Source organism: Bombus affinis, chromosome 14 (genome assembly GCF_024516045.1).
Source record: "Bombus affinis isolate iyBomAffi1 chromosome 14, iyBomAffi1.2, whole genome shotgun sequence".
In the NCBI taxonomy this organism is placed as follows: Eukaryota; Metazoa; Arthropoda; class Insecta; order Hymenoptera; family Apidae; genus Bombus; species Bombus affinis.
Genome location: NC_066357.1, coordinates 10149131 through 10173508, shown reverse-complemented (window position 1 = coordinate 10173508; position 24378 = coordinate 10149131). Strand labels below are relative to the sequence as shown.

At 35.8% G+C, this 24378-nt stretch overlaps 1 protein-coding gene across 21 annotated transcripts in view; it reads left to right on the top strand.

Annotated features, from left to right (window-relative positions):
* The window catches only part of LOC126924014 (collagen alpha chain CG42342), a 118242-nt gene extending 94087 nt beyond the window's left edge, over positions 1-24155 (top strand). For 10 of the 21 annotated variants that reach the window (XM_050738031.1, XM_050738022.1, XM_050738021.1 and 7 more), the window contains 19 exons: positions 789-968; positions 2965-3070; positions 6730-6818; positions 10883-11009; positions 11545-11633; positions 12078-12167; positions 12257-12301; positions 12658-12684; positions 12808-12843; positions 12978-13082; positions 13370-13414; positions 14297-14359; positions 18551-18577; positions 18764-18817; positions 19112-19138; positions 20107-20142; positions 21177-21311; positions 21756-22024; positions 22853-24155. In XM_050738031.1, the coding sequence (XP_050593988.1) occupies positions 789-968; positions 2965-3070; positions 6730-6818; positions 10883-11009; positions 11545-11633; positions 12078-12167; positions 12257-12301; positions 12658-12684; positions 12808-12843; positions 12978-13082; positions 13370-13414; positions 14297-14359; positions 18551-18577; positions 18764-18817; positions 19112-19138; positions 20107-20142; positions 21177-21311; positions 21756-21881 (1407 nt within the window). In that variant the 3' untranslated portion in view covers positions 21882-22024; positions 22853-24155. Of the gene's footprint in view, positions 1-788; positions 969-2964; positions 3071-6729; positions 6819-10882; positions 11010-11544; positions 11634-12077; positions 12168-12256; positions 12302-12657; positions 12685-12807; positions 12844-12977; positions 13083-13369; positions 13415-14296; positions 14360-18550; positions 18578-18763; positions 18818-19111; positions 19204-20106; positions 20143-21176; positions 21312-21755; positions 22025-22852 lie in introns of those variants that run through there. The other 11 variants (XM_050738032.1, XM_050738036.1, XM_050738016.1 and 8 more) reach the window with 10 other exon arrangements.
* Positions 24156-24378: the final 223 nt, after the last annotated feature.

Genomic DNA, 24378 nt, shown 5'->3' with positions numbered 1-24378 from the left:
AATTGAATATTCAATAACAGTTCACCGTCGAGATTCTCACTATATCGTAAGTTAATGCTGAACTCTTTGTCATACGATCTTTCATTACTTACGTACATTACTTAGTCATGATTTTAATACTCCATATAAAATGGACATTAAAATACCATATCCGAGTATGCGTAAGTAGTTAGCAATTTTCGATCTTACAAGTTGAACCTCCACTTCGATACTTCAAAGCGAATCTTCCTTACAAATACAATCCTCCGTTATATCGACTCTGTACCATTATACGTACACCGAAATATCTTTATTGACCCGATATTACAAGCCACGGGGGTTACCGATAATTACGTTCGTATCTCAGGGGTATTTTATATCTTGTAACTTCCGAGCATAAATTCGAAAATATAAATTAAAGGTATACGATATAATACACGCACAGTTTTCTCCACGCGCTTTCTATCTATCTCTCTCTCTCTCTCTCTCTTTCTCTCTATCTCTCTGTCCACGATCCTGTTCCTCCCGTTTGTCTTTTTTCTCTATCTGCCGTCTTCTCCTCTCTCTCTCTCTCTCTCTCTCTCTCTCTCTCTCTCTCTCTCTCTCTCTCTCTCTCTCTCTCTCTCTCTCTTTCTTCTTCTTCTACTGTCTGCCTCTTTGTATATTCACCACCAGACATTTTTCTCCGATGTTCCTTTCCTGTTCCTTCTCCGACTGTGGCACAAGCCGACGAGTACCGAGAGACACTCTTGTCGAGGGCTCTCGCCGGAAGAAAGCGGTAACGACGTAACACTCTTGGAACGTAACAGGGAGAGCCAGGCGAACCTGGACCACCGGGGCCACCCGGTCCTCCGGGAGCCGAAGGTCTTCCTGGGCACGAAGGCAGGCAAGGATCTCCGGGTGACGTTGGGCCACCGGGTGAAAAGGGAGCATCAGGACCGACTGGACCAATTGGTCCGCCTGGTACGCCGGGACTTCCAGGTCCTAAGGTAACACAGATACCGACACTCGGGTTATTCTCCCAGGATTCGTTCACTTCTATATGCATTCACTTAGATATCTCAGAACGAAAAATGTTGCTCGAGCTAGGAAACTTGGTATTGTTCTGGCAACGCAGGGTTATCGGTAGTCGTGTAAATTGTTTTGATACCTTTTTAACTCTACGAAACACAGGCCACGTCTGAGAGACCTATGCTATTATATTTTGTGTCATAAAATATTATTTGTAGGAAGATGTGACAATACACGTGTATATCGTAGGGTGAAAACAAATTTAAATTTTCGCTATGGCGTACATAAAATATGTCGTGTTCGCAATTCTGCGTATTGCACCACGAATGGCTGCATCGCTGCTGCAAAGACAGTTTGTTGTCCTAACTGTGTTCCAATTATCGTCATATTGAACGATTTTTCGAGTATTGCTGCGTCAATCGGTAGTATTAGATAGAGGAAATTAAATATTTGAAGATTACGTTTTCTAGAAATTTTAAGCTTATTAAAGTCTTCGACTATGAGCATCATATAGCTATATGGAGCAAAAGCGAAGCTTCCAATGCAGACAGAGAGAAGAGCAAATAAATAGAAGGAAAAGAGACAGATGCACTGACCCCCTATAGTCTCTCATACTATCTTTAGCTAGGACGCTTTCCTTTGATTGTTCTTATTGACCTAATTGGCTGCAATCGTAGAAGTTTCATTTTACAATGGCAGACGGTTGGAAGCATCTTAAAATCCCTCTACTCGAGCCTCTTCTGGAAACTTCAGTTTTATTCGGCAGATCTTACGAGAGCAGAATTTACGTCGCCAATTCGTCATTAAATATATACACATAGCACATATATTTGTATATAGGTATTTTAGTACTTAATTTGTCTGATAATAGGTATTTGTGTCCACGCGAGAGAAATATCCGTATCATTACAAGCTTACATCCGTAATTAATGTATAGACCCAAAGAGAAAGCAAGTGAATTGCAAATTTTACGTCGTAAAAGATCAAAATATTAAAACATCGCGTGCACATGAAATATTAACGTTGTTTGTATCCGCTCGTTAAAGTACTCGTTAAGCTACTTCTATAAAGAAAACTTATTGTTTGATGTACAATAGTCGTGTACGATATTCATTAAAAGTTAAGCAAATTTTGAGAAAATGTGTACCTACTTGCAAAATTTAGAAAGTTGAACTTGTAAAAGATAACAGTGAAGGTTGCTGTAGTATAATGTTACATTTAAACTAATTAGCACGTACTCTGTGTGTCTTTAAAGTTGTGTTATACTGTCTAATATATACATGTATGCCACAATATAAACAAACGACGCCACGAACGAAGCAACAAGCAACATAATTAGCCAAATACATCTAACTCGTGTCAATGGTAATTTATTGGAAAGAAAATCAGAATCGTGTTTCATAGGAAATTAATTGCTCGTTTTTCAAGCATGTGCGAAATTAATTAAAATTGGTTTTCTATATGCGCCCTTTCCATTATGGTGCTAAGAAATAATATTTAAAATATCGCAGTTTTACATCACACGCAGCATCCAATTATAAATCACCTTTTTGTAAAGGTACAATAAATAATAAATAACACAATAAATAATTACTTTCATTGATGCGCTTAAGCAATTTCTTTTAACCTTTGTAACAACACAATTGGAATGCATATAAAGCTTTAAGCTTATCTCAAATATGTCACAGTTATGTAGTTAACATTATCGATTTAACACAGTACCCATTTCAATTTCCTCCAAAATATTAAAATTATGCTACTTCTGTATCTCTTATTCTTATTAAAGGTCTTAAAGGTATCTTTATGTAAAGTACTACTAAATCTATTCTGTATCTATTCTGTATTCTTCTAAAAATCATAGCAAATAGTTTCCAAACTGAAAGGATGATGTGAATGATAAATATCAATGCCCTGTCATACTCCTTAATCTTATTCTACGAGGTCCATTAATTGAAGAAACATTATTCTTCGCAGGGTGACAAGGGCGAGAGAGGGGATCGAGTTGTAACAACATCCTTAAACGGGGAACCGTTTCCAACTGGAGTATTCGAAGGACCCCCCGGTCCACCAGGACCACCTGGTAAGTATATACGCGGTATAATTTAAATTCTCTCAAGACTGATAGCCGCGCGCATAATATATTAAAGCAACGTAATACGACCACATAAAGCGATTTGAGTTATGTTGTCTAAGGTTCTTAAATCCACATCATATATATAGAGGGTGTACAAAATTTCATAAAACGCAAGATCGATTTCAGTGGTAAACGAAGATAGAATGGTGAAAATGTTTCACACGCTGTGGGTTATAATTATCAGGTGTGAAAGGACGTTTTCGAGAAAACGATTACCTTTACTTTCAATTTTAATCATTCTCGTGGAATATTTTATCGCGAAGATTGGAAAAAAAGATCAGCTATAGCACTCGTACCTATGTGAATATTATTCTCCATATTTATGTCCTCTACTAAAATATACGTCTCGTTTAAAATAGTTGGAGGAAACTACGCGGTTGAGAATAGAACAGCTGAAGTAGCTGAATAGCATTGCAGGGATTACCCCTTAATGTCCATGAGCCATTAATACCATATATGGTATTATTAAGAAAACAAAACGATGAAACTCGCTGGCACTTTTATTAGAAAAGAAATTGGTGTTTACTAAAAAGATATCTCCTTTGAAACAGAGCAGTTTTGTACGAAGATTTTCTTAATATTAGTCATATTTTCAACGTTATGTATTAATATACATCAATTAAGACAGACACCCTGTATATACATAAGATAAAGAAACATGTTCGTATTTAGTTGCATTATGTTCATATGCTATTAAGATACCTTTGTTAGGATGTTCCAGAAAATATTACTGATATTTTCTAACTTTTTGAAACCACATAGTAGATTTACGTTTTATTTATGACATTTCCATTATTTTTCTCGTTTTAATAGTAATCTGTGATATGTAATATTTTACGGGATAACCTAATACATTGCGAAATGAATATCCCAGTATTCACAGTGAAAACATGATACGCATTATTCCATTCACAAACAATTCTCTAACAGCTAGAAACTAGTCTATCTCCGTGCTCCTAGTATTCGCCTAATTCTATTAAACTCGTAATGCATATTAGCTGTGAAACAATTATCATCGTCGATAGCGTAGTAAAGATGCAGAAACGTATTAGAAAATGAAAAACAAAATAAAAAGAACATTAATATTCGTGAAAAGAATAAACATTTGATGTAAATTTAATTCAGTATTTAACGTATGATAAAAACAAGATTACTAGGGAATAGGAGACATCGAAAGATAATTCGGCTTAGGAATTACTACATTGCCGCTAGGCCAGTTTTGATTATATTAGCGTTTTATCGCGTTTTACTGGAACTTTAGATCGATTTGCGCTAGACAAGCGATAAAAGAAACATTAATAAGCGAACGAAGAAACACAGTTCGTACGAATGGTTACATATGTATCAACTGCATGTGAACAGATTTCGTTAATTTAACCTCCGTAAGGTTCTATCTCCTTGCACTCGAATTGATTCGCATTAAGGTGTACTTCCATTGAATCTCAATCGATCGGAATGTAGTACAGATAATGGCATTAGAGATGTAACTGTTACCCAAGTCCACGTGTACATTGGGATATCAACGAACAAATCTTCATTCCTGATATACGTATCCATTTATAATAGGATTAACGGATTTAAGTCGTCGTAGACAATAACGATAAATACAGAATAGAGATTTTATTTTAGCATAAGACGAATAATTGTCTAAGAATTTACGAACTATTTTTAACAAAACGTAGACAGATAATTTTATCTTTCATCGATCAATTTAATTTAACTTTTAACTTTCGTTTACGTGGGTAAAGGAACTCCTATGGACGCAAGTCAGTAAATTGATCACGTCTCAGACTTATCATTAATTCGATATCGCAACAGGACGCGCTAGTATCAATATCATATTCTCAGTATCCACTTAAAAATATTTATTACGTATAATTCTTTGATTGAGAAGGTTCGTTTAAAAAATTTCCTTAATGTCGTTAACCTGCTTCCCAGCTAACAAATTCGTCGTTATTCGCGTATGCTACGATATTCGGTGAAAATAGGATACATTTTTATTTTTACATAGGTATACATATTAATTATTGACTTTTATTAATCTAAGTTACTTTGAAATGTCTAAATGGAATTTAATTTCGCCCGTCATTATTCTTACTCAAACGATACTTTTAATATTTTATATTCTACATTTTCTACAAGAGGGTTCAAACTATTGAAATATTTTCGTCTTCTTTTTTAAATGTCGATTATCGGCTTTATTATTATCAGAGGGAAATCGCAATTCAGACAAACACTTTTCAGTTGGAAGTGCGCTCAATTTGTAGCGGTCGATATCTGCAAAGGAAAAGCTATAAAACGTGAATCGTAAAATACCCACAAAAGGAAAGCTATAAAATATGAATTGTAAAATGTAAAAAAAATGCGTATTTTAGGAAAATTCGGTTTAAACGTTGAAATCTAATACGTCGTTTCGCGAAGATTCTCTCTCTGAACGCGCGAGTAATGTCAGTTAATTAGAAACGAAATGTATTTAAAGTTCCAAGCGTAGCATTCCGAGTTTTTTAATCTTTAAACTTGCTTTTTAAGAAAAATTTAAAGAAAATACTGTTTGATTGTAAAATACGTGCAAGAAAAGGTCGAGATATCGATGTATATGCTCTTGATACAGCGCGAGTGATCTTTTTCGAATTAAATGTTCTAACGTAACTTTTTCATCGCATCTAAATTTTATTCCCGGAATGAAGCGTATTAAATTAACGCAATGATATTTGGCAATGAAATTCAAATCTTTACATATAGCAAGCACAGGATCACGGTACACCTTTTAATTTTTAGAACGCTGTAGTAGAAATTGCAAAACCACTCATTTTTGTTCTTTCTTCTTTAACACGAAATTTTCTCTCATGCAATTTTCTGTAATTTTTCAAGTAATCTTACAACGTCAGCGAATGCATTATAGAACATTTTTCTCTCTCTATGATCCTACTTTAATAAATACTTTCGTGAAGGAGCAATTACTAGTATTAGGTATAAGTAATAAACCATTTTTACTCGCATATCATATAACACATTTCTTTATTAAAATATATAACGATATCCTCTACTCACTCTTGTATACGGAGGTTTTAACGGTACGTAAATCAATTACATACAACATACTTATCTACTTATTTACTTCGCACACGACGATATCAATCGCCCTAAGCGTCTCTACATACATGCCATTAAGTTTACACGCACATACTATTATTGAAATTAACCTTTACGACGCGTATTATGTACTTGATCTTTCCAAATATTTTTCAAAGCATCAATTTTAAAGGGAACGCTCCCATCGCGCGAAATAAATTCATTTTCGCAAATATGCAGAAATTGACGATTTTTGACATACGTCGCTCCTCTTCCAACGAATCAATAATATAATCAAATATCGCGGCGTAAAGGTTAAATTTATCGCTATCTATCACTTAAATTTATCGAATATCGACATTCGGGTTAAACGTTTAGTCTAGAGAAATACGTAAAGAATCCCCGTGGAAGGGTGGTTTTCGGGAGAAAAATAATGCCGCGACTATGCATGATTTTTGCGCGAAAACGAGAGTGCGTGTGCGAACGAACGAATGTCATGTTTTATTTTATGCACGTGATGTACACGCACACAGGGCCCCAGGGCGAGAAGGGGGAGCTGGGTCCGACGGGACCACCCGGTCTGCCGGGAGAGAAGGGTGCCCGGGGAAAGCAAGGGAAGAGGGTAAGCTTCAGCGAGGTCCTCCAGCGAACGACCACCGACCAAATCGACCGTACAAACCATTCCCTCCTTAATAACCGATCATCGAATCGACCAACTTTTCCATCGAAACTCTGGAACGAAAGACCATCCTCCTGATGTATAGCTCGTACGTCCACGATCCCGTTATTCCATCTTCAACACCCATATTCAACTACCTCTCCCAGAGATTCTTTTTAAATTAGAAATTCTTCTATAATATGTAATGCACGACTAAAGCATATTATAGCTTCTTACGGGCAAGCAGTTGCATGACATTTCTGGGTGAACGTTTCGTTAATATCTTGGAACGAGACACTGAACGTTCTAGTCGATATACTGCTTAACCGTCATCGTTCTACAAGAATCAAATGAATTTTCGAATTTTCAATTTCTCAATATCCATTATGATAGACTTGTAGATTTTTGTTTCGACTTTTTCCCTTTCATGTCTGAGAAATCGTTGGTTCTCTTGCGTAACAGTTTTACCAAAATACTCGGCTCGTGTTTTATTTTTTTATTTAAGAAAATCCACCGTCCAAGGGAAGAACTTTTCGCGTCGAGTGTCTTTTAATGTCTAAATTCCGGAATTGAAATTGAAATTGATGTAAAGTTCGAGATCAAGATTTGAAACGTCATTATGCCACCCCTAGGATGACGTGACGGTTATTCACGCTTTTAAGACACCTGCATGGAAATCACGAGAAAGCACATGCATGATCTTATCACGCACGCATGCAAGCATGCAACACGTATGGCACAATACGATCACCTGCCTCTTTTCATTTAATAAACTGAAACAAGTAGCCGTTAAATTGCATTGTCGTCCCGACGATGATGGATGGATAACGTTCTTCTTGTACCTAAGGCAAGTTTGACAAATGCGAGAGTAGAAAAATTCTGAAAGATTAGGCGAACAAAAGAATACTTTATAAACCTTTCGACGATCATGGAATCTCTTGTTAGTGAACGTTACGAAAATAAAAGTCCTTGTTTAGTTAGACAAAAAGATCAAAGTATTTTCTTTTCGATGGCTAAAATATCTTATCTTCTTTTTTCAAACAGTAAACGTTCTACTTTGAAGGTAAAGTAGATCGTTCCAGAGTTTTTTTCTTTCTTATAAAGAAAAAGGTATCTTCTTGAGGGAAAAGATTCTGAAAAAAATAAGTACGTATAACTTAGATTTAAATAATTACGTCTTGCCTTAATGCAAAAAGGACCTTCTCGCGTAGTCCTGATGTCGTCGTTATAAAGTTGATACGTAACTAAAACAGATATCGCGAGAAAACTGGTGACTGTCCAGTTACCGAGAGAAAAGAGAAACGTTGGTGGCAGCAAATAACACGTACGCGGGACATGATACGTCGAGACATTGCTCGATACGTTATTTTGACTTTTGGAGCCGCTACGTTTATGTCGCAGAAGAGACGCGCGGTTGTTAAGGGTGTCTTCCTCGCAGTAAGGACGAAAACTAAGTTCTCTTCTGATGGATGCGACGAAATTACACACCTGCGCACTAAATAATCTCTAACCACGGCTTAAAAAAGATTTTACTCGACTTCATCCCTGTGTTTTAACGTATTCTTATTTTAAGGTTTAAACCGTAAGTATGCTCGTATATTTATCAAAGTGATCGGTTCTCGAACAACGATCGAGCAAACAAAGAGAATTGTAGAAAGCAATGTTCGTCGTTGTTTCGCGACACGAATCCTCGTTCGTTTTGAATCGTTAATTAAGTCACCCAGTTCGCGGTCGAGTGCAACGCCAATAAAATCACTGTGTACTCCGTCGTTTATACTGCGAATATCCTAACAAACGAGATGCAATCGGGATTTCTAGCATACAGAGTGTTCGCGCTATTAGTTACCACTGTTTTTCTCATACGTGACAAATTTGTGGGAAATATAGGAAAAAATAAAGATTTTCTATTTTTCGCGTATGCCATACTATGGCTTCGATGTGTTATTTAAAGCGAGGGATATAATTTTTGTTATGTTATATGAGAGAAAGCGACTATCGAGACGAGTTCTATAACCGTATCATTGAAATATAAAAATTAAGTAAATACTTGGAAAATTTTATAACGCTACATTTATTGGATATCATTGCAGATTCTATTGTCAAATTCGATAAAAGCTGCAGAAAATTCTTTCATTTTCATATTTCAGTGATATTGAATATGGTATTACACGTTACAGGTTGTTTAACTCGTCTCAATATTCAGTTTCATACAATACGATAAAATTGTATAGCTATCAGTTTCAAAACATCGACGCGATGAAAAAAAAACCAGGAGAAATTTAAAAATCGATTACTAACAATAAACAATTTTCTATTTTTCTCGCAAATTTGCCATTTCAAAGAGAAACACTAGGAACTGATAACGCAAACAGGTCATAGCGTATACGATCGTCGATGCAAACAAGGCGCTTCAAGAGACTCGCGAAAGTATACAGAAAATATAGATATCGTCGAGCTTTCAAGAAAGAAAATTTCCAAATTTCTGCAAAATCGTAACTTTATTGGTGGTCTGGAACGAACGGATACTACTCGATCAGTAAAGAGAATCGAGCCACTTTTGTTTCGAGCTGGACCGTCTTACTTTGAATTTCCTTAAACACCGAACTTCTTCGTACGACAGTGATATCACTTGTCGGGGATTTTATTTGCGTTAGCTTGCAAGAGAAAAAGAAGAACGATCCCTAGTAAGTTTGCAGCGCTCTATATAATGCCTCTATTTAGTTCCTACGTAGCAAAGTCAACTTGTTTAGCTAACAAACGTCCATCTATGTACTAATAACAGTTGCGAAATTTTAGTCAGAGCGAAAGAATGAGAGATTGGGTAAGGGTAAGGAAAAAAGGAAGGGTGAGTTAGAGAGGAAGAGAGAGAGAGAGAGAGAGAGAGAGAGGGAGAGAAAGTGAGTGAGAAAGAAAGAAGAGAGACTAATCGCTTTAATCTTTAGTCAGTAGTCTTTGGCGTAGTGTACGTAGCTTGTGTAACTAATTTGTGTTTAATGTAGCAAGTAACACCACACTACTTCTTCCCTGTGTGTCGGTTCAAATCACTAATAACTAATACTACTACCCCCGGCTTTGAGGCTCTCGCAACTTTATCGACCGGTGATCGATGCAAGCCTGCGATTGTCGCGTAAGTATCAAACAGCCCCTAAAAAACTACTATATAGCTTTACTATCGATACGTCATTAAAACTACATCGTGTCATACGCAGCTAATTCACAAGTACTACCGATGTCTTTTATATATAAATACATATTTTTTTTTTTTAGTCGATGTATTGATCTTCTCGTTCATTCGTAACTTTCCTATTTTCTATCAGCCGCTGTACAATCGACGTCTTATTTTATTAAATCCAGTTGATGTACCCCTCTTCCTGGATCGTTGACAAAATTTCACTCCCTTAAATATCTTCCCTCTGGATTCTTATTCCTATCGAGAAAAGTTTCAAACATATGACTTAATAAAACGCTGCATAACGAATATCGATAAGTATATAAAAATCTTTTCAGAATGTTTGAAAACCAAATACAATAAAAGATTACGGAGCAATATTTCGTACACGCTGCTGAGAGGAAACAAGGAAGAAAATAAATTCTAATAGCTTCCAGTTTCTACTAAATTTGATCCCACTAACAAGCGTTCCCGTTATAGTCGATTGCATGCGATACCCGTAGAACATTTTTGTGTTTTCGATTAAACGTTAGTGTGTCTAGATTTCGTGTGTTAATCGTAATAAGAAATCCTATTCGAGCGACTTTGGCACAATCGTCAGCGGTTTCTAAATTGTTCTGGCATAGATTTCCAAATTATCTGCTTAATATGACAGAGACTACGAGATCCGTGCCAAGATCGATCACAAAGATCATAGATAATTTCCGATAAAACCAATATTCCTCTCCCGACACCCATCCTCACCTGAAAATGGAACCGATTAACGCTTCGCCGTAAAAAAAAAAAAGGAATTTTCAAACAAAGATTAGATAAAGATGGAGGACCTGGTTGGACCTGACCTTACAGTGTTACATTATAGGGTTTCAAGGGTGAAAGCGGTGTGGCATTGATGAGAGGCCCACCCGGTCTACCGGGTCCAAAGGGTGAACCCGGGGAACGGGGTTACCGAGGCGAAAAAGGCACCAAGGGAGACACGGGCTCACCAGGTAGATTTCCAAGAGCCATTCCTCTGCGAAATTCAAGAAAAAGACGGATGAAAATAAACGATATCTTTTCTCCTGACTGCTACCAGCGACAAAGCGTTTTCTTTGGCATTTCTTCCAATCTAATGGATCTTCTATTCGTATCCTGTATATCATAGACTATATCGTAAACTGTCTATGCGTGGATGTGGACTGTCTATTCTACGCTCTTAGAAACCATATCAGTTTCTCTTTACACCTTAAGCAAAGACTTTATCATCCCGATGCGATAAAAAATCTTTACATATTCTTTTGTCAATGCTATCTATCTTATCTTGAAAAGAGTTCTCAAATTTTGAAAATAACTTGCTTGTTCATTCGTTCACGTAATATATATGAGTGAGAATATTACGTGTGTATATGTGTGAGTGAAATAAGATAAAATGCTGATGCTAATTGACGAACCAGTTGGTCTATAGGAACCGATTATGTAAACGAACTGAGTCGACATAAATAATAATTGTTATTTATTTGTACTAGTAAAAACTCGCAATTTCAGGACCAAAGGGAGAACAAGGACTACCTGGTCTACCTGGACTCAACGGAACAGATGGAGAAACTGGTATTCAGGGTCCTCCAGGATTGCCGGTAAGTAAATCGTACAAGTAAAGCTGTAGTCAAAAAGATTAGTTTATCATACCACTTCATAATGCAACAATAAAGTTCTCAAACTGATCTAACAAAAAGAATACATTTATACGTAACAGCAATTTATCGCACAATTTCTTCACAGTTTCTTCACAGATTTACACAAATTTTATAACGACTAATTACTATTACGACTATCACTAACATATAACTTTCGTACACGCACGCGAAAGGAATAATTTTTACGTTCTATTAATTTACGTAGGTTTTTCTATAAAGTTTCTTTCAAAATTGAAAGCTATCTTTATTACGAATATAGTGAATAATAAATTCTCTCTCTTTCTCTCTTCGTAAATTTACACTAGACAGATTATTGGATCTTGGAGGAATCAAATTTATACGAACGTTACGTACATTCGTCGTCAGTATTAAATATTTGTACAGGGTATTTCTGGACCGAAAGGTGAGAAAGGTGACTACGGAGACATCGGACCTCCAGGACTTATGGGACCACCAGGTTTGCCTGGTCCACCGGTATGTAAATCATTCAACGTGTCATTTGTTAAATTATCGAGTACGAATTCGAGCGAATAAACCGTATAACGCGTGTCCTCTGTAAACAGGGTTATCCAGGGTTGAAAGGTGAAAAAGGAGAGAAAGGTGAATCGGTGAGTCGATCTTTCGATAATATTTTACACGCAGCAGATGGACGATCGAAACCCTCTCGTATCAAATCTCTTCGCATTATATTTTCGTTCAATAGCAAAGATGAGATATAATTGATTCTTTTCATAGAATAGCGTTCGTCGAACGTGAGGGCTGTTGAATATCCATCAATTTTCACTGCGAGTAATTCTGGATCTTTGATTTCGACGTGTATGACAAGTATATCGTACTCGCCGTGTCGATTGCTTTGAAATCAAAGGCCCGAGCATAGTATACGATATTTTAACGGCAGGTATTCAGCAATTTCATGATAAAATCTATTTCTTTTCATGACACGACATGGGGCTTCCATTGACAGAAATACAAGAAACTCAGGCGAAGGCAGGTACGTCCATTTTCGTTCATATTCGTTCGTAGTATGCTCGTTATCCGATACCATCGCTATTCGAAATTATCGATGAACCGTCGTAAAAGAATATTTACGTTATACCCGTTCGCTTTATTACAGGGAGACGGTACTTTCGAAGTAAATGCCGGCGAAGTGGTGAGTAAATGTACTATTTGAAATTTTCATTCTATTCGACGTCTTGTCGCGCTGGAAACATATTGCCGTGTTTGATACTTTACCTTAGGCTTTGAACTCCGTTCGTGAAATTAGATAATTAATTGTGTTTACAGATAATGGGACCACCGGGACCACCTGGTCCAGCTGGTACTCCTGGGCTTCAAGGTCCACCGGGCATAAAAGGCGACCGAGGACACGATGGTGCAAAGGGCGATCCTGTCAGTAATCATTGTATACTAAAAAACAAAAAAGAATCATTCCATTAAGATAATTTCGATGTTCGTTAAAATCACGATCAGTGTCAAATTTTATTACGTACACGATCGAAACGACGAAAGCGTTTAGAAAATGCTATAACGGCATTCTTTGATTCTGTGTTTGTTCTTTTCATAAAATAATTCAGATATAGATATATTTAACTTATAATATGAACGAGGGCGAGAAACGAATCATTACGACGTATAATAGACCTATTTTCACCGGGTCGTTCTTTTTTACATTACAGGGAGAGAAGGGTGCCAAAGGAGATCCTGGTCCAATGGGACTACCCGTACGTATTTTCCTCTCAAGATTAGGTTCGTAGGTTAGGTAGGTTATAAAACGCGATAAAATACCAGAAATAGAGCCGATCGAACGCATAAGGCGGAAATCCATCGACGAATTAAACGTTTTTTTAATCTTAAGGTATTAAGAAAAGGTACTAGCTTGAAACAAAAATAGATCTTGATACTGGGTTGTTTGGAAAGTGCGTAACGAAATATAAAACGTATGGAATTGGTATTTTATTAAATGACGCATCGTTTCTTTCGGTGATCCTTTGTCGTTTATTAGCTAGCTTCTCAAAAAAACTTTCCATCTTTTGCGGCGATTAATCTTTTTTTAAATAGTTTCTATAATTTTTTAACGATAAGTCCATTCAATTTTTTAAAGATCAGAGGAAATAAAACGATGTCGTGTCTGTTGAATGGAAAGGATGGAGCTGTACTGTACATTTCGACGTATTGCTCGCTCTTCCTCGATACACGAAGCCTAACGTTTTCTTGTTGAGAAACGATCTCTTGTCCGATACCGGTTGCTCTCAATTGCTGTATTTAACAGTAAAGCGCTAGAAATTACCTTGTAGAAGATAGAATCACAGATGTTCGTAACAAATAGACGCAAGAAAATGTATCGACTATGAAAAATGCTACGAAACTTCCGAGCAACCCATACTCGATTTACAACGATAATGCAATAACTACTTATTACTAGAATAAAAGTACAGATACGAGAAAACGAAAGGGGGAAAAATGTGCGCCATATATAGGAAGAAAAAAAGAGGGAAGCGAAGCAGCATATATACACGATCCATTGACAAATTCATCGTCATTGTATATGCTTCGACGATCGTACTGTAATCGAATCACTGATCGAAGTGTTTGTCTTTTTACAGGGCCCCATGGGACTGAGAGGAGAATCCGGAAAACCCGGGGATGCCGGGAAACCTGGTGCCATGGTAAGAACGCGGACCTCTCGCTCCTAACGTCATCGTTATTTGGCCTCGCTGCTGAATCATTACTAGGCATTCACTAACGACCAGTGTAATCGATTGTCGCTCATTCGGCAAGATGTCGTACTTCTTCGCGTCCTCAGCGAGATCCTTTGATTGCCTCTCGAGTATGTTGCCTTCCGTGTCGTTTCCTCTACGTAAAACGAACGATCACAGTTCGATCATCGTCGTCGTTCAAGATACATATAAAAGAAAATGAAAGAAAAGAAAAGAAAAGAAAAATGATAGAAAGCGACTCGAGGGACAACGAGATAACCATAGGCGATACGAGTACATATATACCTCGAAAGGATCTCTTCTCGGATTAACAAGTTGTCGGAAGTTTTCAATGTTACAAGTCATATCGTTAGCATTTATTGGATAAAGTGTAATCGCGAGGATAAATGTTAGTAAATCGCTTTCGAGTCGTTATTAAAAACAAAAGAATGCCTCCGAGTATTGACTCGGTGGATTTTAGTAGCTTCATCGGCTTGTTATCGATCAGAATCTACTAACGATATCCCTCAACGATGAATAATGGTAGGGAGCTTAAAGGACCGTCCGTTGCAAAAAAGGTTGCGGGCACCGTTGTGATATATCATGCTCTCAAACATAGTAACCCGTATCAAATGGGTAAAGGAGAAAGGATTTTACTACAATTGATCGTTATTCGAGCAAAACAAAGAACGTAACGAATCGTGTCTTACGTGTGCGGTGGTAATAAATAAGGTGACTGTACTTGTATTACATAGTGGGTACATTCACGTGTGCAAAGTGTAGCGGACGTAAAATATGAAAAAAAAAAAGATAATTTACTTGATAGAGGATAATTGATAATTTGGATTTATGGATTTTTCGTGTCGATGTGTGACAAGAGTGAAGTTTCGGGAGAAACAAAGCGTCTTCCATAGATATTCGATGTGTACGAGTAAATTATTCGATGCTTTCCTTTTACTTTTTTTTCTTTTTTTCGATATCGAAGTACAGATACGCATTACGTCGGTGCTATACATTTTTATTTATCCAACGTAATACTTAGCGGATGATCGCACTACCATCCGTCCTTTTTAACATACTCTATATGTTTATCTCTACAACCATTTATGTGTGCGTATGTGTGTGCGTGCGCGCGCGCACGTGTGTGTATGTTTGTGTATGACGTGTGTGCGCATACACCGAAGTAAAAATGTTAAGTTCGAAATAACGAAGCTTTAGCGTTATAACGTGGTAACACGGTACGAAAGCTAAGCAAATTTTGCCTTAAAATATTTTTAAATTAAACTATAGATTAAGATAATAGATTACTGTGTATAAAACATTACACTCTACAAGCTATCGAAGAACGCTACGAAAATTTGTTGAACGCTTATCGATAGTTCGATTAAATTTACGTACATTTCACTCGGCTATATTTTTTCTATTTCTTCTTTATACTTCCGTAACATTATTTCATTGTTTTCCGCTGCTCTTCGTTCGATAGTTCTATTTATTCGTTGCGAAATACGTTCATAGTCGGCCTTCTACGATTTTTTCTATCCCATTTTTCGTTTCTTTCTTTCCTTTATTATTAAGGTATTAATTTGTACTTAACGAAAGCATATTATATTTTTTATACGTGATAATAAGAGAACTATTTATTACGACCGTTCTATTTCGTTGTACTTTCATATTTATTTCGATGCGATCGAAATACATAATCGTATTAGCTGGGGAATAAGAGACGTCGATTTTATATTTCGATAATCAAAAGCATAGTATAATTTATATTCCACTGGAATTGGTGTTACATGTATAATCACGAAGTGTATATTTTTTAACATGTTTGTTATTTTTAATATATCAGAAATACGTATTATGGTAAATTTGTTACATTACATAAATCTAGATTTTATCCTACAACTTCTACCGCTCCAAATTATTTCTTAAAAGTGCCATTTTTTAAATGTACTAAATTTACACTAATATTTGTAGCTTTATTTTGTATAACGCGTTGTTACGTCGAATATTTTTAACATCTATACGTGTTCCGTCGTTAATAATCCTAATTTTGCCACGTTATTAACAATAGAATGCATGGTATGTTTACTTACGAATAACCTGACGTAAATTTTTATTAATTACCATTACCTACAATATATGGGGAGTTAATTGACATCTTAGACAAATGCGAAACAATCGCGAATGCTAATAAATTCGAGCAACGCGAAAGAACTGTATGACTTAAAGACATGCAAAATATAGATTGGTAGACACAAATGATAAAGGCCTAAGAAACAAAATAGTACAGAGTGAGAAAGATACTTATAATGACTTACGATGTACTTGACGATTTGAAAATACGTGTAAACGAGTATCCTTATTTGTGATCCTAGTTACCTATAACGTTGATACAATCGAATAAAAAGATACCAGAAAGTTGTACAATGTAGAATAATATCGATATTGTAGAAATGGGATTTATCAATGTGGTAAAGAATATTTTGCTGGCCTGGAATTAGAAAGCGTGTACTAGCTACCGTTTTTGCTGTGCATATCCTAATCGAAATATATAGAGATTAATGCGAGTAGATTTTTAATAAGATAAACGGAATGAGTAAAAATATGAAGCTCTCGTATCGTGAAAGCACTTTAACGGTAACGCTAATGCGCGAATTAAGCATATGATATGATAATACATGTGTGAATGTGCGCCCATTATAGCGAACGATCCATACACGTGCATATGCACACAATATCAGAGAAAAAGTAACTGATCGAGAAGTATGTGTGTGTGTATACGACATGTGTATGCATGCGTATGTACATACATGTGTATATGTACACGTGTACAAGTGTGCGTACGCATATATCTACATATGCATGGCATAACGAGTATAAAGGTATGCGGGGGAAAGCACATAACATTTCGTGCGTGCGTATGTGTGTATTGTAAAGCGGCGCGCCTTGGTAATTAACAAAAGAAAATTATAGAAGAAGAATACGACGGCGTATTTGCGTATAAGAATACTTGACTCTAACAATTTTGTTTTACATTGTCCCAATTAATAAACAGAATGTGCATGTGCCTGTGTCCTTTGCTTCTATACGATGCCCTTTCGAAATTTAACGCTTCTCACACCTTGTAGTGAAATTACCGCTTTGCATTTTGCTCTGGCTGCGATCCGACGACCATTGTACAAACTACTTTTATCACTTTTTACACTTCTTTTTTTTCTTTTTCCCTTCTTTCTTCTGATCGCGAATATATATTTTTATTTTCTTTTATTTATTTATTTATTTTTTTTTTTTTTAATAAAAAGAAAAGAAAAAAAGATCATAATCTCGTAAGAGAAAAATTAACACGTGTTAATTTGCTGCAACCACGACGGTAACGTAATTGTTGGATCGTTATGCCATCTCGTAATACGTCATAGCGAAGGTGTTTTAAGACATAATTGGCATATCAATGTGAATACCGCTGGTTTTTTATTTTTCTGTTTTTCTTGGATTCGATTGAGCTCCTTCTTTATCTTTTCCTTTGCCTAACACGCCCATCGATTGTACTCTTGCCTCGCTCTCGAATAATTTTTGGTCTTTATCGTTAAATACCGGTTGAACAATTCTTTAGGATAAACATATTTATTAAACCTAATTCTAGATCGTGTTCCATCCGTTGTATGTTGTGTCAATACGTTTATTAGGAAGTGTTTATGTGCGTCACATTTGGTAGAATATCTTATTTCACATCGAGGGGAACAATAAAATAATGTAAATCAATAATACAGTGATATTACCTTACCGAAACAGGCAAAAATGTTTTGAACGTATTAGGATTATTTCGAACATTGGTAATCTGTTGTGACGAAAACGAACGCGTTTGAAGAAAAAATCAGGTACCGATTATTTGCAGAAGATCGAGGCAAAAAAAATATTCTTTCAGATAACTTTGTTAAAAACTAACTGATAAGAATATCAACATACATACACAAATATACTCCACTTGGGATTAAAATTCAAACATTTGCGGAGAGTTTGGCAAGGTGCAATATTGCTGCGAATGACGGGGCAAAGGGCGTCTTAATAAAATTTCTTAATAATAAATTACATTTGAATCGGCATATTCGATATCAATTATCAGGTGACTTCGATGAATTTGACAAGGTTTCCTCTGCCTTTCAGGGGCCACCAGGATTAGACGGCATGAAGGTGAGCAATCCTCGGGGAGACCCGTTTAACCATACATTATATTTATGATTTTTGGATCCTCGATCACTACGCTCGCACTACGATTTCATCATTCAGGCATAGATTAAGCCAGTTGCAAGCTTAACGGTATTGTTTCAACGTATCCGTACAGATCATAGTATCCGTTATGGTTCTTCATACTTACAGGGTGCGCAAGGAGAACCAGGCACAAAGGGAGAAAGAGGGGATCCTGGCCTACCTGTAAGTATCGTTTTATTTCAATAATTTAAACGAATAACCGACCTTAACCCGTCGAAATAAAATTACTTTCTTAGAAATCTTAGAATCTTAGATCTTTAAATAATATTTCTACTAATTTTTTAACAATTTCAAAAATTGCTTTCGCTTGGAAAAACCATTCGATTCGGCTTGATATTCAATACGAATCATACTGTGTCGATCTAACCATTTAACCGTACCGAACGATATTTCATCCTGCTGAAACTCGATTACACCGTCGTCGAGACACCAACGACACATTCTGTTTATCCCCAGGGTACCGATGGAATTCCTGGCGCGGAGGTACAGTGGCATTCGATTATCGCTCGCCCCTCGGTGTGACTGCGACACAGTCTAACCAGCCCGGGGTAACGACGATACATCTGCCTGATCTACCCCGGGGACTGCCCCAAAATTCGTCTCTTTACTTCTTTTGCACGAAAAAGGAGGGGGCTGAGATTAAGTTTTGCGCCTTTCTCCCTCTTTACACCGACGATAGTTTGCACGATTTCTTTATTATTGCAAATATTCCTTCTATTTTATATAGTACTTGCTTATTTACTCTCAAATATTTCGCTTTAAGATCGCAAATCGTTTCTTTTGGTTCGGACGGTTAAAGCAATTTAGAAAAGCAGAATGTCAGAAAATAATGGATATAAAACGTATGAATTAAGAGTCAGAAAATTGTTTGTTGAAGAGCCAAATAGTATATTTTTTGAAATAGTATATCTTTTTTATAGTTCTAGCGTTGTTGAAGCATTGTTTTTAATGTTAAACTATCAAATTTATCACAACTATAATTATCAATTTATTTGTCAGATCTAGAATGAAAGAAAAAGAAAATTATATATAACATCGTCATAAATGTTCGAATACCTGAAGTTTTAGAATTCCTAGAAATACCTACAATTAGAGAATATCGAGAATTCATTCGAAAGTAACTAATCGTAAAATTTAATCTCGAAGAGAGGGAGAAGCGCACAATTCTCTCTATTTTGATAATTAGATTCTCGAAGAGTGTACAAACTGAGAGCATAAACTAACCGAAAAATAAAACGGGCTAATATTATAGCTTGTATCGCTTGCTTCTTTCACTAGTTCACGCATTTGTGATCGTAGACACGTGTTATGCCTTTGAAAGCAAGTTTCGCATAGAGATGTATAATATTCAAAAAGTTCTTTTCCACAATACGTATCGTGCATGTAGAAAAGAAACGAAGAGAGGCACGACCGTCACTTAACGAATAAATTCTTTGACGTACCAATTCCAGGGACCGAAGGGAGAGAAAGGTGCTAAAGGCGAATCTGTGAGTATTGATGAAATTCGACTATCAGTTTTAAATAAATGGGCAAGGAAATTCGTAGTTTGGCGAGCGAACAAAGCTCATAAACGTTTAACGATACAATGTCCGACGGACGAATAATTTCTCGTTCCAGATCTAAAAATTTTTCATTCGGAAACTCGTTATTAATATTTCATTCATATTTACTGTATTGTCATTATCATCGTTATCAGCGATATCATTGTCATAAACGTTTACTATCATTTCATTGCTAAGACTAATTAATTATCGTTAGTATTACGATATTTAATATTACTAAATCCAAATGTGTCGTCAATCGGAAGTTATGCCAAAGAAGTGCACCAATTTAACCATTCACTGACATGTTTTATCGAAATGTATTTTTAGCATAAAGAATAATTAATGTCTAATTAGAAATTATATGAAATTCGAATACCGAATTTAGGGATGGTTTAACACAGTACAGTGTTTATGCATAACGCATGTAACAGAAACACATATTTGTATTTCTGCACTCTGGTATCTTCGTATTGTACTTTTCTACATGTCCTATAACATGTCGCAACCCTTGAAAAAAGATCATCGAATTCGCGAGATAAATGTTCGTACAAAAACGTAATTTCACATTCCTTTCTTCAGTGATACGTACGTACATATATGTATATATACTACGTGCATATGCTGCCACCAGCGTATAGCGAAAGCGCGTATATAAACTCGCTGATAGTCGATAAATTTGTTTAGAAATCTAGTTGCAATTAAGGGTATGACGTTGAAATGAAAAATTAGTACAAAAATTCCAACGAAAAGAACAGTCGAAACGATCGAAAGTACGCGGTCTCGAGTTTAAGATAGAGAATATTCTCGATGCCTTTTTCTTGGACGTTAATGCTCAATTGCGTATTCTGCACAATCAATCGAATATTTTACTATGCATAAAGAGATTCTTTTTGTGTGCCTGGCCTTTTTTGCACGTTCGCGAAAATATCTAGCTGTTCGCCATTTAGACGTTGAAACATTTTTACGTATGAATACAGGGACCGCCGGGGAAACGCGGTAGGAAAGGCGACAAAGGCAACAAAGGAGATCAGGGTGTACCCGGGCTAGATGCTCCATGTCCATTAGGAGCCGACGGACTCCCGCTAGCAGGATGCGGTTGGAGACCACCCCAGGTATCTCACATTTTCCCTATTCATTTCAATTAATTTTTGTCGGCTTGAACAAGTCCGAAATAGACGACTTCCTGTTACGTTCTTTCTCACGATTTCTCTCCCCCTTTGTCTTTATACTTGATTAGATATTCCCACGATACTCGAGACGTTTCGTCTTTAAAAGATATTAATTGATAATAAATTGGCATACTTCACCTTGGCAGAATTTTTTATATATACAAATGTATTTTTATAAACATAATATTAATTAAATGTTCTGTATACGTATGCAGCGATTTAGTCGATAAGGTCGTTCCTATTCTTTAAAAAAATCTTTGTATCGAGAAGAATTAATGCGAGGAGAAGAAAGCTGTAGCGAGTGAAATGGAAACGAATGGTCGGAAAGGGAATTGTAAAGAATTAAAAGTAGGTAGAACGAACGCTTGGATTCTCGTGTATGCTTAGCAGGACATCACTAGCACCTCGATACCAGCTGTCGAAGGTCCTGAAACTTCAGAGACGGATTACGAAGAACCAGAAGAGGACTACGAGGAGTATACGGATCCGAACGCAAATCTAGCCGAGCAATAATTGCTCCTTGTGCGCTGCCCTAATCACTACCAACAACTACCACAACTACTACCACTACCATCACCACTACAACCACCAAAACCACCACCGCCATCGCCCTCATCACTCGTCTCACCTTGCTCTCCCAAACTAACGTGGTCCTGGTAATTGCAAGTCCCGTAGTTATACTAACGTTGTATGCATGCATAATCAGCAAAACACCACGCTCCTAAATAACAAAAATGATTTAGAAAGAATTCTTGTAACTTTGCTCCTCCTTACGTTTTCTCCTTACTTTTATTGTATTACTTATTTACATGTTACCTGTATGTTAATTAAGTAGAAGTCCGTGGCAATAGTCTTGCTTAAAGTTTCATATCAATGCTTACGGTTATTTTGCTTTCCTGTCCAAAAAAGATAGAGTAACAGATGATATGTATATAATATATCAAAAAAGTACTAAGAGATAGAAGATATATTTACAGTCGTCAAAATTCATTTCCAATTCGGCTTTCTTGCCACATCTTTGTACTTGAAGCTTCAAGGTGACGATCAAGAAATTAATAACGCTTTAACACGTTCAAAGACTTGCTTGTAGCTGCACTTTCTTTTTTCTTTTTTTTTTTGTTTTTTTTTTTTTTTTTTAAATTAGAATAAAAAACACAAAATATGTAGATTAATGTCAAAAGCAACATTCCAGACTGCTTCTTTGTAAAATTATCCGCTTACATTCTCGTTTGCTTTGCTTATCGGCACGATAACGTAATTTGTAATCGTAATTGATAATTAATGAAATGCATAAACAATGAAAAATCGATTCGTTTCGAATAGATAGCGACCTGTACGTACAAGCATCGTACCTACTTTATATATTTCAAAGCGACCATCTTCTTCATCTTTGAATGTATACGAATCTATCGTATTTGCTTTAAGCTTTACAGAATATTTCTACAAATATTTACAACAGATTCCCTTTCGCCTCGTTTTTTCAGAGAAGAAGGAATATTCTTCATGATTGGCTAGAAGAGGAAGCCGAAAAAGAAGAGGGGCAGTGATACAAGTATTTTAAAAGAAGATAGTACATATTTTCAAAGACCTCTGTGTATACTCCATCGTAAAAATACAATTCATCCAATTTAACGCGAAGAAAATCGAGTTATGTATTTAAGAAAAAGAAATATATATATTTTTTTACATATATATATTTTTTTTTCTTTTTTGGCATATAAAATACATGTATGCCGAAATAATCTTCTTGCCATCGGGTGTTGTAAATAAGTGTACTTACAGTGTTTAGCGTCCGCAAATAGTGCGTGTACATAAATATTTAGAGCTTACTACCGAAAATGCGGTTAGAACGACATCATAATTTTATCGACAATTTGTTTATAATGTAAACGTAAACATCAATAATTTATAAATTACTTTATTTCTAAGGAGAGTAAAATTAATGACCGAATTATCCAAATATCGTTTGCACAACGTAATATAGCGATAGCAAAGTTCTAAAACAATAAACAATTTTATTGGTCTATTAACGTCATTGTCAACGTGTTTTCTTTGCTAAAATACGTTGCACTCTAAGTGAAGAAATAATTTTTCTCTCTGCGCGTTTTTTTATATGGACATGTCTCGTGGAAGCACAAGATGTAAAAAGTTGGAAATGTTAATCGTTTTGTTTTACCTTCTTTAGCTAAAGATGAATTGAACGTATATTCACGTAAATTTCAGTCGATGTTATCTTTCTGTTTATTTATTTGCTTGCTAAAATGCAACCAAATGCATTTAAGCATAATTATAATATTATGTATTTATATAGCTGCTATTAATTATTACCTTTATTATACATTACTATGTTTCTATGATCTTCTTAAATTTAAATTATATACTTTTTCGCCAGATCTAGTTTTCTCGCTTAATCAAAATTTGTATAATAAGTTCAACTACGAAACTTGGAATTTTATTTTCATCGAAAAACTAATGCCATATGATTATTTTAACGAGGTACGGTTGAAAATTTCTTTTCCCAGTATGTGTCATTTATGTGCACAATACATATATGCGTACCTATGCCATTTTATTGCCTTCGGTACGTCTAATAAAAAAAAGTGCACATTTCTGCGCGATCGCAAGGGAAGATTTTTATACAAATATCAGTTAATAATGCATATCTCGACATAATTTTCATCTAGATTAGTAATAATATCAACTGTAAAGCAAAGGAGTAACGTGTACACATTGTCAATACTGTCAGGTATTGTTAAATAAAGAATAAGTATATATCTATCGTTTTCATATTGGCGTATAGTAAATCCCGAATTGGAAATAATTCCTATTTATTGTTATATATATATAAAAAAATAAAGCTAAAAGAGATTCATAATGGGCATAAGATTGATTTGTTATCTTTTTAATACAATATGAAACATATTACTAAATTTTTCTTGACATATTCCTAAGCAGAGTTCAATTCGTTTTATAACATTGCAAATGACAATGTTTAAGGTACTAAAACTTG